General features: G+C 41.3%; 1 protein-coding gene across 1 annotated transcript in view; it reads right to left on the reverse strand.

Annotated features, from left to right (window-relative positions):
- ARA6 (Ras-related small GTP-binding family protein) overlaps positions 1-12,278 on the reverse strand; it is a 45,588-nt gene that overhangs the window by 4,651 nt on the left and 28,659 nt on the right. The window contains exons 2-7 of the mRNA XM_087667498.1: positions 9,304-9,365; positions 8,708-8,791; positions 8,518-8,612; positions 8,304-8,409; positions 8,095-8,184; positions 7,918-8,004 (exon numbers count right to left, since the gene is read on the reverse strand). Of these exons, the coding sequence (XP_087523624.1) occupies positions 7,918-8,004; positions 8,095-8,184; positions 8,304-8,409; positions 8,518-8,612; positions 8,708-8,791; positions 9,304-9,365 (524 nt within the window). The remainder of the gene's footprint in view (positions 1-7,917; positions 8,005-8,094; positions 8,185-8,303; positions 8,410-8,517; positions 8,613-8,707; positions 8,792-9,303; positions 9,366-12,278) is intronic.

Raw genomic sequence — 12,278 nt, forward strand, 5'->3', positions numbered from 1 at the left:
GCATATAAGCAATCATTACAAAATTCGAGACTAGAGCCTTTTACATCAAATCTCCCTAAAGAGGAGAGAACCTGAAGGCCTTTCTAGCTCATATGACCAAGTCTTTTGTGCCAAAGCTCCATCTGTGAATGGACTTCAGCCACAGCCAAGAGCTTGCCAGGTAATGCTTTATAATGCAAGTAATATAAAGTCTCATTTTTGCTACCTTTAACAATCAGTATAGAGCCCTTATGGACCTTCCAAGATCCACCACCAAATGTAGTAAAGTACCCTTTAGCATCAAGCTGCCCAACTAATAGTAGACTCTTCTTTATGCCAGGTACAAATCTAACATCCTGCAAAATCAGCTCTTGGCCATTTTCAAGAGCAGAGCCAAGTGAATGGTGCCAACACCCTCTATCTCACATGCATAGTTATTACCCAAGTAAACCTTGCCTAGGCAACGTGCAGTGTATTCAGAAAATGACTCCAAAGAGGGGGTAACATGAAAAGAAGCACCCCTGTCCACCATCCATGATTGTGACAGCCCATCATGAGCTGAAAGTAAGGCATCAATTACCTCATTTTTTGTGATGAGCATATCACCTATTGTTGTCATAATATCTATATCATTAAATTAGGCTACAACAAGTATCTCTTCGATATCAGGAAGCTCTTCAATGACCACACTGGATGCAACATTTGCCTTTGCAACTTCTTTTGAGGAAGAGCTGTCATCATCTTTTTTTTTCTTACCCTGTTGTTTCTTTCTTTCTTGCTCTTTCTTGAAGTACCGGCAATCGGGCTTTTTATGCCCTTTACACCCACATTGATAGCATGTGACATCCTGATGTTTGCCCTTGCTTTTGCTTCTGCTTTTACCTTTATTGGATGCATTACCCCTCTTTTTAGACCTGCCTCTTACATGGTAAGCTGAGCCACTGCTTTCACCACTAGACTTTCTTCTGATTTCTTCATTGAGGATTGAACCTCTAACACCATCAAAAGTCAAAGCGCGGTTGTTGCTAAGTGACACAACCAAAGATTCCTAACTGTCACACAAAGTCATCAACAAGAAAATAGCTTTCAATTTATCATCAAAAGCCGTCAAACCAGAGTCCTGCAACTAACTCAAAACCCCTGTGAAAGTACTCAAATGCTCAGAAGCTGGCTTAGACTCATCCAACTCCATGTTCACCAGTTTACGCATAAGATACACTTGATTCACAGGAGTTGTATTTTCATAAGTGTCCTTAAGCTTTTTCCATATAGGATAACCTGTATCAAGACGCTTGATGTCTGTAAGTACATCATCAGACACTGCCATCTTAATGTATACAATGGCCTTCTTATTAAGTCTAGCCCAATCCACATCCATCATAGTTGCAGGCTTAGTCTCCAAGAGAGCATCTTCACAGTCCTTGAGAAACAAAATGCCTTGCATCCTATCCTTCCACAAGTCAAAACCAATGCCATCAAACCTCTTGATTTCAAAGAGGGATTTTGTATCACTGCTGCTAGAAGCATTTGCATCCATTTTTCAACAATACACCAGAAATTCAATGCTGCAATTTATGACAGCAAAAATGAGCTGAATATTCAGCTGATTTTAGCCCAATTGTTTTTCAGCAAATAATAGCAAGATTCAGTCCAAGTACATGTATAGCGGTAGAATGAATGACTTTCAGTAGTATGACTGCAATTTCAACATACAATAAATGCATACATCACTGCCAGATAACTCCCACTTCAGCAATACCACCATAAATACATCTGCACCAATCCCAAATCTGCAAATGATCACTAAGACTGCTGCAACATGAATAATCAGCAATACATCAACTCAATGGGAGCTACCCAACATGTGTACTGCATACATATGTGCTCGTATTAACTTGTGATACCCCAAAACACCAAGAATTCTCTGCAATTTCTCCAAAATCGCACAAGCGGGAGATAAAAAAGCTCAAATCACTCTGCTTATAACCACAAGATTGCTTCAGCAATATTCCCAAAGTGCATTTCACGCATTAACTTTGCCAAAATCCACAGATTTCAGCAAAAGCCCCAAAATTCCACTGACCAATCTGCCCCAATTGCATTAATACATGTTTCCGAAAGCATAAAACATGCAAAATTAGCAAAATTTCACAAAATTTTGCAAAAGCCCCAAATTTCTCGGGTTCAAATGTGCACCAATGTCAGCCAATCTGACTCAGCTGAACAAAAATTTCACCAATATAGTAAAATCCCCAAATTTTATGGGCCTAATGTTGAGGAATTTCACTCAAATGAGTAAAATTTCAGTAAATTTGCCGAAATCCCCAATCCAAACATGCACAATGTCTGCAATTTCTGACGCAGATGCCTCAATTTTGCATGAGCAGCACTCAACCTGAAAAGCCCCAATTTTCTGGGCATAAATATGCACAAATCTGAATTTTGTGCTTATGCACACGAACCCCATTGGGCCAAAGGGAAATTCAGGGAGAATTTTGAAGAGGAAAAAAAAAAGAATTTGTGGTCCTTTGAAAAAAAATGACGTGACAGGTCCGTTGACTTGCCAGTCACCCACGACCTGTCCTTCGGCCCGTGCAATCACGTCGTGTGACGGATTGTCCCTCGTGCAGGCCCCCCCCCCCCGGGTCGCCCGTTACGCAGCAGTCTACGGTGGCACGCCTATCAACTGTGACACGCCTATTGACTATAGCATGCCTGTAGCACGTCCACTCGCCTGAGCCTTATCGCAAAGCTATCGTCTGTCACACACTGCCAGTCTTGGACCTGACGCTTGGACCTATCGTCTATCACGACCTACCAGTCTTGGACCTGATGCTTGTACACGTCGCCTCCACTGTCGGACTGATGTGCAGAAGCAAGCTTCTTCTCTTGTGCATACCTGATTCGCACTTCTTGAGAAATGCAAACACCGTTACCAATGCTCTGATACCAATTTGAAGAGGAGAGTGTACGCAATGAAGTGCGAGACAGGCATGAGGAGCAGAGTTGAGAGTTCGAGAGAGCGAACGCAAAGATAGGTGTATCGTTTGTGATGGTACACAAAGAATGAAAAGAATGTATTTATATGTTAGGGTACATTAAGGGTGTGTTCACACCCATAAGTCTATTTACACGGAAACGAAGGGACTTAACACCCAACACAAACTACATTTGACCTGTGCACTGGTTGATGCTCTACCTTCTTCACTCTCAAGAGAAGCGAGTATAGATTGACCTACTAAGAGGTTGGCCCATTTGGATCAGTACATTCCATGATGCTACTCAAGTTAGTGGTGAGAAGGAACTACAAGATGCATGCTAGCAATTAATTCGAACTCCGTTTGTACTGGGCAATTGTCAATGTTCTACCTTTTTCAATGCCATGAGGAAATACGAGTATAGATTGACCTATCAAGAGGGTGGACGATTTCTATCTGTGCATTCTATGACGCTAATGCACTAGAATAAAACAGGTTGGACTGTCTATTGAGTTTTGTCTAAAACAGCAACTTTGGGACAAGCCTATCATTTAAGCACATTTTTGAAGTGATCTAGCGTAGTATCTATGTCCATTGATAGAAGCCATGAACATAATAAATGCAACCACTTCAGACTTGCACCTTACAATTCAAAAGTCTGGTAGAAAGTCTTCAAGGACCCTTTAGTACCAAAAATGTATAGCAATTGTTTGGATTACATCATGGAATTCTTACTTTTTAGGAACTGCATGAACTCATTAGGCAACTTTCAAGAGTTTCGATGATATCACATAGCACTTCCAGTTGTTCTTACTTTGCTTTAAATATTTCTTTAGATCTTTTCTTGATGAATGGTGGTGAAAACAATAACCAAGATTGTTAATGGAGTGAAATGCCAAGGTGACCATTAGTATGTGGTGTTGGGCCACTAAAATTAAGGCAAGTTAATTAAAACATACTGTGCATTAATCCAATTTTATTCTCCTTAAAACAGGCCCAAAAAAGTAATTACTGCTGATTAACCAAAGAATAATAATGCCAATACCCAAAAATCCTCTACAAATGGAGCATGTTGTGGGTATCCACATTCAATCCCTGATCATTCATCATCAGGCCTTCAGCTGACAGCCACCTATCCTCTCCACTGCTCCCCATACCCCATCCAGAGCTGCTGCCACCATGTTTCTCGGATGTCACCATTAGCAGCTGCCTTGCTGGAGGACCTCATCTTGCGGCCACCCAGCCAGTCACCATCATCCAGGAGCAGTCATCAGTCAGCCAGTCATCACTCAACCAGCTGCTGCTTTGTTTTCTGCTCCAGACAGGCCACCCTGCTGGCATCATCATCCATACTACAGTCATCATCGTTTCGACCTGCTGCCTGCATACACAAGAGCTGTGCTTTCAGCCTGTTGATCTACATTTTGCAGATTGACAGCACCCTCAACATGAGGCTTCATCTGAAGGACTCTGTTTTGCTCCATTTGCTACCACCCACATGCCATCATCATCTGCCTCCATGGACTGCAGCTGCTGCGTTTTGGGATCTGTCAGAAGTATGACACTCTTGCAAATATTCTCAACATCTCTGATGCCACTCTCAGCTCACCTCATCCCTAGTCCTAAAGACACAAAGGTTGCCTTGGTGGACTGCAGCTGCTGAGTTTTGGGATCCGTCATGATGAGCACAACACTCTTCGAACTGTCCTTCACATCTCCAATGCCACTCTCAGCTCACCTCATCCTTGGTCCTCGAAAAACAGAGGTTTGAGACACCTATCATATCATATTCCTTCATTCTTCATTTGAGCAATACATCCCCAAACCAAGCAACCGTAAGGACCTACACATGTGCATCCATCCATAGTGTATCAAGCCCCAAATATGCCCAAGAAGGCCACACAGTTCACTCACATGCCTGTGTTTGATGGGCCATTAGCCTTCTATTAAGCATTATTGCCTTCTAAGGTCAAGCACCAAGAGTCACCCATGCCAAGCAGCTTGGGGCCACATGTAGCATCAAGTAAACATATACCTTCCCACCACAATCCACCCACATGATACCTCGCTCATTCCATCCTTCCGCTATGGCTAAAAATGCATTCAATGACACAATTCGTTTTAATGGGTCGGACTTCACCACTTGGTCAAATCTTATGTGGCATGTATTGAATTTACAAGACTTGTGGGACCTTGTTCAAGGGCTAGAACCTCAACCACACCCTTGATAGTCCTCATATGAGGTAGCCTATCCTTGGAAAAACCAGAAATACTACAGCCATTGCCGAGCTCATGCAAGGTCAATTAGTTAAATATCACTCTCAATTCCCACATTTCTTACCTTGGATCTAACCAATAGGTGCACATGATTAACCGCTATGTGGCTCGTGATAGGACTTGTCAAATCAACCTTGACCATGAGCTCCAAGAGTTCAAAATACCTAATTGGGATGACCTTAAGGGTAAGGTGGCTAAATATTGGCGATTTCTTGCCGAAGTTGCTATCACCAAACCCTTGTACTATATAATGATGAGTCACCTTGGTGCTTAACAAGTTGCCACCCAAATATTTAAATTTTATAATGGTCTCATGAGAACTAATGCACAATTATGTGTGGAGACATTATTGATTGTGGCCTTACCAACAGTTAAAAGTGCCATGATAATTGCAAGGAACCCACTTTTTCATGCTCGCACTAAGCATATTGAGGTGCATTATCATTATGTCAAAGAGAGGCTCCATGCAAGGGAGATTAGCTTGGTTTATGTCCCTACACATGACAACTTGGCAGATGTGTTTATGAAAGCTCTCTCTAGAGAGAAGTTTGAAGCCTTTCACAAGCCTCTAGGCTTGATACCATTTGAAGATTAATCTACCTACTCCCTGTATATGTTCATATCATTCACTCGAGGGGGTTTTGTTACACTTATCGTGTCCCTCCTTAGTTCTAGTGTGAATGCTCCCTTATCCATAAGCACTTTTTACCTTCTAGCTGGAGAAGGTTTTTTCCCGTGTGTGAACACCTATTAGTGGGTACAGTACTTAGTACCTAGGATTGTACTTGCATTTACTTCTCACATACTGGATATGACCTTCCAACGCTCTCTTCTCGTTGTTCACTATGAGTGAATATATGTGTGCATGCTGCTGAACCCTAACCTAATGGTACTTCCCACGAACGCTAGGATAGCAAGATTCTAGTAGTATCTACATATCGATGGGAGTCTACATACCAACCACAAGCATAGATAGCTAGGGAGACCCCTAGCTCAAGGGGAGTAGCCATTGTGAGAATATGCAAGGGTTTGCACTAAGAAAACATAGAATGTAGAACACGACTAAAACACAATTATTTAGACAAAAACACAAAAATGCAAAATAGGATAGAAAAGAATCCGATGGAGCTAAGCGAATGTTGAATGTAAATGAATGTCTATACACAATGCTCAAAGGAAGAGTAGTCCAACAGCCGATGACTCTCGCAGGAGTTGGGCTGAGGAGGATATCGGAGTGTGCCATCCACCAGAGACAAATCTTGAGCACAATAACCACCAACAATTGCAGCAAAGGTTGATGAAGAAAGTGCTCAAAACGCAAAAACGGCCTGCTATGGTTAAAAATGCAGATTAGCTTGATACTGAAAAGTGCTGGAAAACTGAAATGGCAGCAATTGGCAGCTAGAGTGATGACGTGGCAATCAGGATGGCCTGATCAGCAGATTTTTTATATGAGTATGAATCTAAGTCCTTTTGGAGTAGGTATTTTATATGAAAGGCATGTTAAGTTTAATATGTGCAAAGGCTACAAATCATTGATGTGATGGAAATTTTATCATAGATAAACAGATAAGTACTTTGAAGTAGTAATTTCTATACAAGAAGAGGTCTAAATGCTTACAATAAAGATAACTTTTTTAATACAAAAATAGAAAGAAAATGTTTTTATTGAAAAATGCACGATTTTTTTTTTTCTGAAGTAGTTGTAAGAGTTAAATACAGGTGTTCATATTTATATCTTTTTCTTTATTTAAAAAAATGGTTGTGTGTTAATATGTTAAATAAGAATAAAATACAAGAATCTTAGATCTTTGAATTCTCTTAGATCTTTTGAGTTGGATGTTTTGGACACTATACCTTAAATTGCCTAGGTGTACACATGAAAATAGTCCAGCACATAAACCCAAGGATATGGTATGGCAATTCTTGAGCTTGCAAGCTAATGCCCAATAAAGATTGCCAGCCTAAAGCACGAGGATGATCCAAAAACATTCTACAATTGGCAGGTTCCAATCGTTTTATGTTCTAAGCTTTGTATTTGTTTGCTGCCCCGTTAGGTTTTTACACACACATACAAGGATGGACCTTGGGCCCAACCTGTACGGAGCCTACATCATAGCACATGCCGATAAAGTGAGACAACTGAAACACTTGAGCCCATTGTCTGGCTTATTATAGGTGGTTATTCCTAATGACAAGTATGGTGGTAGCATGTAAGAGGCCCACCTTCATGGTTTAGAAGACAAAGCTTTGCTCCTAAAAGGGGAAAAGATAAGAAAAAAAAATGGACGTATGAAAACAGAAGAAGCTACTTGAAGAACAAGGAGACCCTCTAATTTCAATACGATGGAACATCATAAATTGAACACATGAAGTGAATTACAATTGATTAATTTTCTGGAAAGAGTCAAGGCATTGAATATTCTCTAGGCAGGTTTGCCTGTTCTAGTGATGCCTTTTTGGTATTATCCATTATAAAGAGATAGAGAGGACTTCCCAAAGAAGTATCAGCTTGATCTATCATGAACCTAGCAAGGTAAAGACTATTGTGGAAGTCCTGAGTTTCTTTTACTGGTATTACATCATAACATGTGCATGCATGATTAAAATATTTGTCGTTCTAAGAAATGCTTTCCCAATGCCAAAGAGTAACATAAGCAGCATTAATAACAATTTAGCTGACCTCAAATAAACGGTTCACATTCTCGGCTGTTTTTGCAGATGTCTCTATAAAGAACATACCATTGCTCTCAGCATATTCTTGAGCAGTCTGTAAATGCATGATCAACATCTTACAAAAACACAGTACCATCACACATATGATGAAAACTTGGAATCATCAATATATGAACAGGCTTACTTCTACAGCAACTTCTCTTGAAGCATTCAAATCTGTTTTATTTCCCACAAGTGCCATGACAATGTTTGGACTTCCATGTTTCTGAAGTTCCTGATTTTACAAAAATGTGTAATAAGTAGGCCACATTAGTGAGATAACAAATCCACAATGTTAAACACATATCCAAAGTACGAAGTTATGAAGCAAAACTCTGCAAAACAAAACCGTACCTTGACCCAATATTGAGCTTTCTGATATGTTTCCTGGTTTGTAATATCATAAACTACAACTGCAGCTGACGCTCCTCTATAGTAAAGGGGTGCTAATGATGCATATCTATAAACAGCTTGAAAAGTCAGAAATACTCACTCGCAGCACATAGCCTGCTTAGATACAAGCAGCAACCACACAGGTGGGCCTAAAAGTTAGTCCAGATGCTTCAACCTCTCTTGGCCAGCAGTGTCCCAGATCTCAAACTTGACAGTAGTGGAATCTTGCAGCGCAATTGTTTGAGACAAAAATGATGCTCCAACTGTCACCTGCAAACACTCTACAGTTGAGAAAGTGCAGCATCTACAAGTATTGACTGAAAACAACATCAACAGAAAGCCAATAGAGAAGATACAAAAAGAACCTTAGAGGCTGGGTCGAACTGTCCACGTACAAACCTCAACACTATACAGCTCTTCCCAACGCCAGAGTCTCCAAGAAGAACCAACTGGAATGAACTAAATATTCAGCTAAGAACTGGTAGATTTCCCGGTTGCATACTTACTTGGTCCCCCCCCCAAAAAAAAGGAACAAGAAAGGAACTTTGAGATGGCAACAATTACTGTATGTACTAGAACTAAGAGCTTCCCTCTCATGTAAGCTTACATACCAGCATATCTATGTCAGAAAGTGGTATCTATTGCTTAGTATTACTGCTTTTTCTCATGGGCAAGACTGGTTATAAGCTTCCATAAAAGTACATATGTGTTACAAAATGACAGCTATTGATTAGTGTTACTGCTTTTTCTCATGGGTGGTACTGTATATTTATCAAATAGAGTGACAAGGTAACACAGTACCAAGCCAACCATCAAAAAATAAAGAATGGGTCTGAAGCACCTCAGGACATAGAGGTGCAGAAGTGTGCTATATCTTACTTCACAAAGCACAGAAAGCACAAAGAATTCAGACCTCACAGATCAACACAGCTGTCATCCCAACATCTCAAAATTAACCCACCTTTACACGCATATTCTTTGCATCAGCAGATCCTGTGTCGTCCAGACTTCCATGTCTTTTGCCTGAAGCCAGAAAAATGAAGCAAGATTGAGCCTTCTATACTTTCAACAACCATCCGTGAGAACAGGACAAAGGAACTAAAAGAGACTTCCAAACTGGACACCATACACAAACTCCCAAAAAAAACCCTGCCAGACATGCACATCACATTACACAGTTCCCCCATAGGACATGCCAATTCCCAAATCTGGCAGCCATGATTACTGGTGTAGGGCCTAAGAACATGACATTGTTGAGCCACTAAAATCAGGGGTTTGCACTAATCCTAAATTATTGTGCATTATCCCTAATTATGTATCCTTAAAACAGCCCTAAAAAGCAAGTAATGCTAATTACCAACAATGAATGGTTTTATTTTCGAACAATAGAACAAATGCACCAAACTCCTCCATAAATAGAGTCAATTATGGGCCTCCCTTTATCCCATTCTCATCAAACACCATTACCTTGCATCCACTCTCCTCACACTGCTGCCCACACCCCATTCTGGAGCTGCTGTCACCTACATCAGCTGCTGCTGCCCAGCTGGACAACATCACCATCTGTGGAGGAAGCTGCTCCCACTTCTACCTATCCAGCAAGGCCTCTGCAATGACATGCCCATCCTGCCATGTCATCACAGAGGCCCTGCTGCTGGTTTTCAGGAAGGAAAAGGCCCCCTGCTGCCACACATCAGGCAACCTGTTTTTGAACTGCCTGGAGAGATTCTGTTTCTGTGTTTTGCTGTCTACCTGACCGCCTAGCTGCTGATCTCATCATTGGAGCTGTACCACCTGCTGCTGACATTGTTGACCTCATCTACACCTGTGTTTTGGGCAGCCTAACTTGCGTTTTGCTGCCACCTGTCAGCGGGACATCTCAAACTCCTAGGGCTCCTGCTACTGTGTTTTAGGCTCCATCAAAAGTATGTTTACAGTCATGTGTGTCATGCACAGTCATCTCCTGCCTGCAAGCCTTGGTCTAAGTCAAATGGGAACATTAAGAGCTCTTATACTCAGTCTGTCATGTGTTTCGACAGAAGAGGCAGCCCTGTTTAGAGCATGCATTTCTTTTTTAGTTGGTTTAAGGTGTATTCACACTGGCTGGTTATTTTCCAGTTTGTGCATTTCTTTTTCAGTGGATTTGGACTGTGTCCATACTGACCAGGATGAGGCCGACCAGTTATATATTGGCAACCAGCATTTCCTTAATATTATTTTACTGATTATCAGGTCGGCCAGCATTTTTGGGCCCAGATTGATGCAATCAGCCGGTTTTGGGCAGATTTGGCTATATATAGCCTACCTTCAGTGGCAGCCATCATCATTCTTGTAGGTTTCAGCACACCGACATTGAGCAGCTCTCCTCCCATCTTTCAATGCTACCTTCTGTATCTCATCAGCCTAGTCCGGAGCCCTCACTAACACCTTGGTTTGTATGCAAGGGCTGATCAGTCCTCTTTGTATTCAGCATTCTTTTGGAGTTCAGTGCAGATTTTCTTCTTCCATTCTCTTCTTTCATTGCAACCTTTCTCTTCCCTTCTCTCTCCATGTTCGTGTTCCTCTTCCATTGCACACTCTCACATGGTATCATCACGAAAAGTAAGGACTCCAAGGTTCTATGAAGAGAAGACCACACTCAACTTGCTATTTGGAGCAGATCTCTGTCGCAAAGAATGAACATTTTCTGCCTTGTTCGGGCCTTCTACAAAGTGTGCAAAGCATCTACAACTTCTCTTTGCAAGGTGTAGCTGATTTTCCCTCTTTCAAGCAGCCCGACACCAAAACACAAGAGTTTTTGTGTTTGCAGGTCTATTTGAAGAGTTAATGAATAGTAGTTTAATAGGTTTGATGACTTAGATAAGGAGGCAGGAGACCATTGAGTCTTCCTTCATTAGGCGGTCCCATTAGTCAAACCATCGCGAAGAGTGACATGAAGATCAACATTCAGAGTATCGTTCTTGCTCTAATAGATGAAGATCGAAGCGCCCCACCCCCCCCCCCCCCCCTCTGACGGCATCAAAAAGGGCCTGTACTACAAGTCCTCGCATAGCCACGATGGCACCTTCTGTTCAAGTGCCCGTGCTTCCCATTCTTTTGAAGTTGAGTGCAGATTTTCTTCTTTCATTGCAATCTTTCTCTTCCCAAGTTCATGTATCACGAGAACGTAAAATTTTAAGATGCTTTAATTAGTCGATAACATTTGATTAAGTTATTAATCAAATATGCAAGGTTGTTTAGCACATGTGATGCACATGGCAGTTATTTCATGGTAACAATCCAAAGACCCGAAGGATGCAGTGGGTGTCAAAGGCAAAAGTTCTAATAAATTATGTTTGATAAGTACTAGGTGTGAAGAAAATACCCTAATACAGAAACACAAATAACACTGTATGACAAAGCACAGACTGATAGAAGGACACAGTTAGGGTTAGGGTAACTCAAAGACAATGAACACAGAGAATAAATGAAGTGATATAACTATTGAATATACAATGCTCATGTAGCAAACACACTATGCAGTGAATGAATATTGTACCTCGAACTCCTGTATCTCAAGGACCAAGGCAGGGATAATGAGCTAGAGAGTGTGCACTGTGTCGTACTCCAAACGGATCCCGAATCACAACAAGGCAGCCTCTTGATATCAAACACCAGTAAACGTTGCCAAGGAAGGCTAGATCCAATGCAGACAACAATGCAAGAAAGAGAAAGACTAAAAACGCAGGTAAGGAGAGAGAAAGACAATGCAGATGAGGGGAGAGAAAGACTAAACGCAAATGAGGAGAGAGAAAATGAATGCACGCTACAGGAGAGAAAAAAATAGCCACGTAGAGACCAACATCAAGTTCCTCTTTCTCCTTCAGCATCAACATCCATGGTTGAGATGGGGTTTCTACCCTTTCTTGGTACTCTACAAGTTTCAACATTTATCCT

This window comes from Lygodium microphyllum, chromosome 26 (assembly GCF_053477565.2).
Source record: "Lygodium microphyllum isolate KBCC chromosome 26, Lygodium_microphyllum_v1.1.10, whole genome shotgun sequence".
In the NCBI taxonomy this organism is placed as follows: Eukaryota; Viridiplantae; Streptophyta; class Polypodiopsida; order Schizaeales; family Lygodiaceae; genus Lygodium; species Lygodium microphyllum.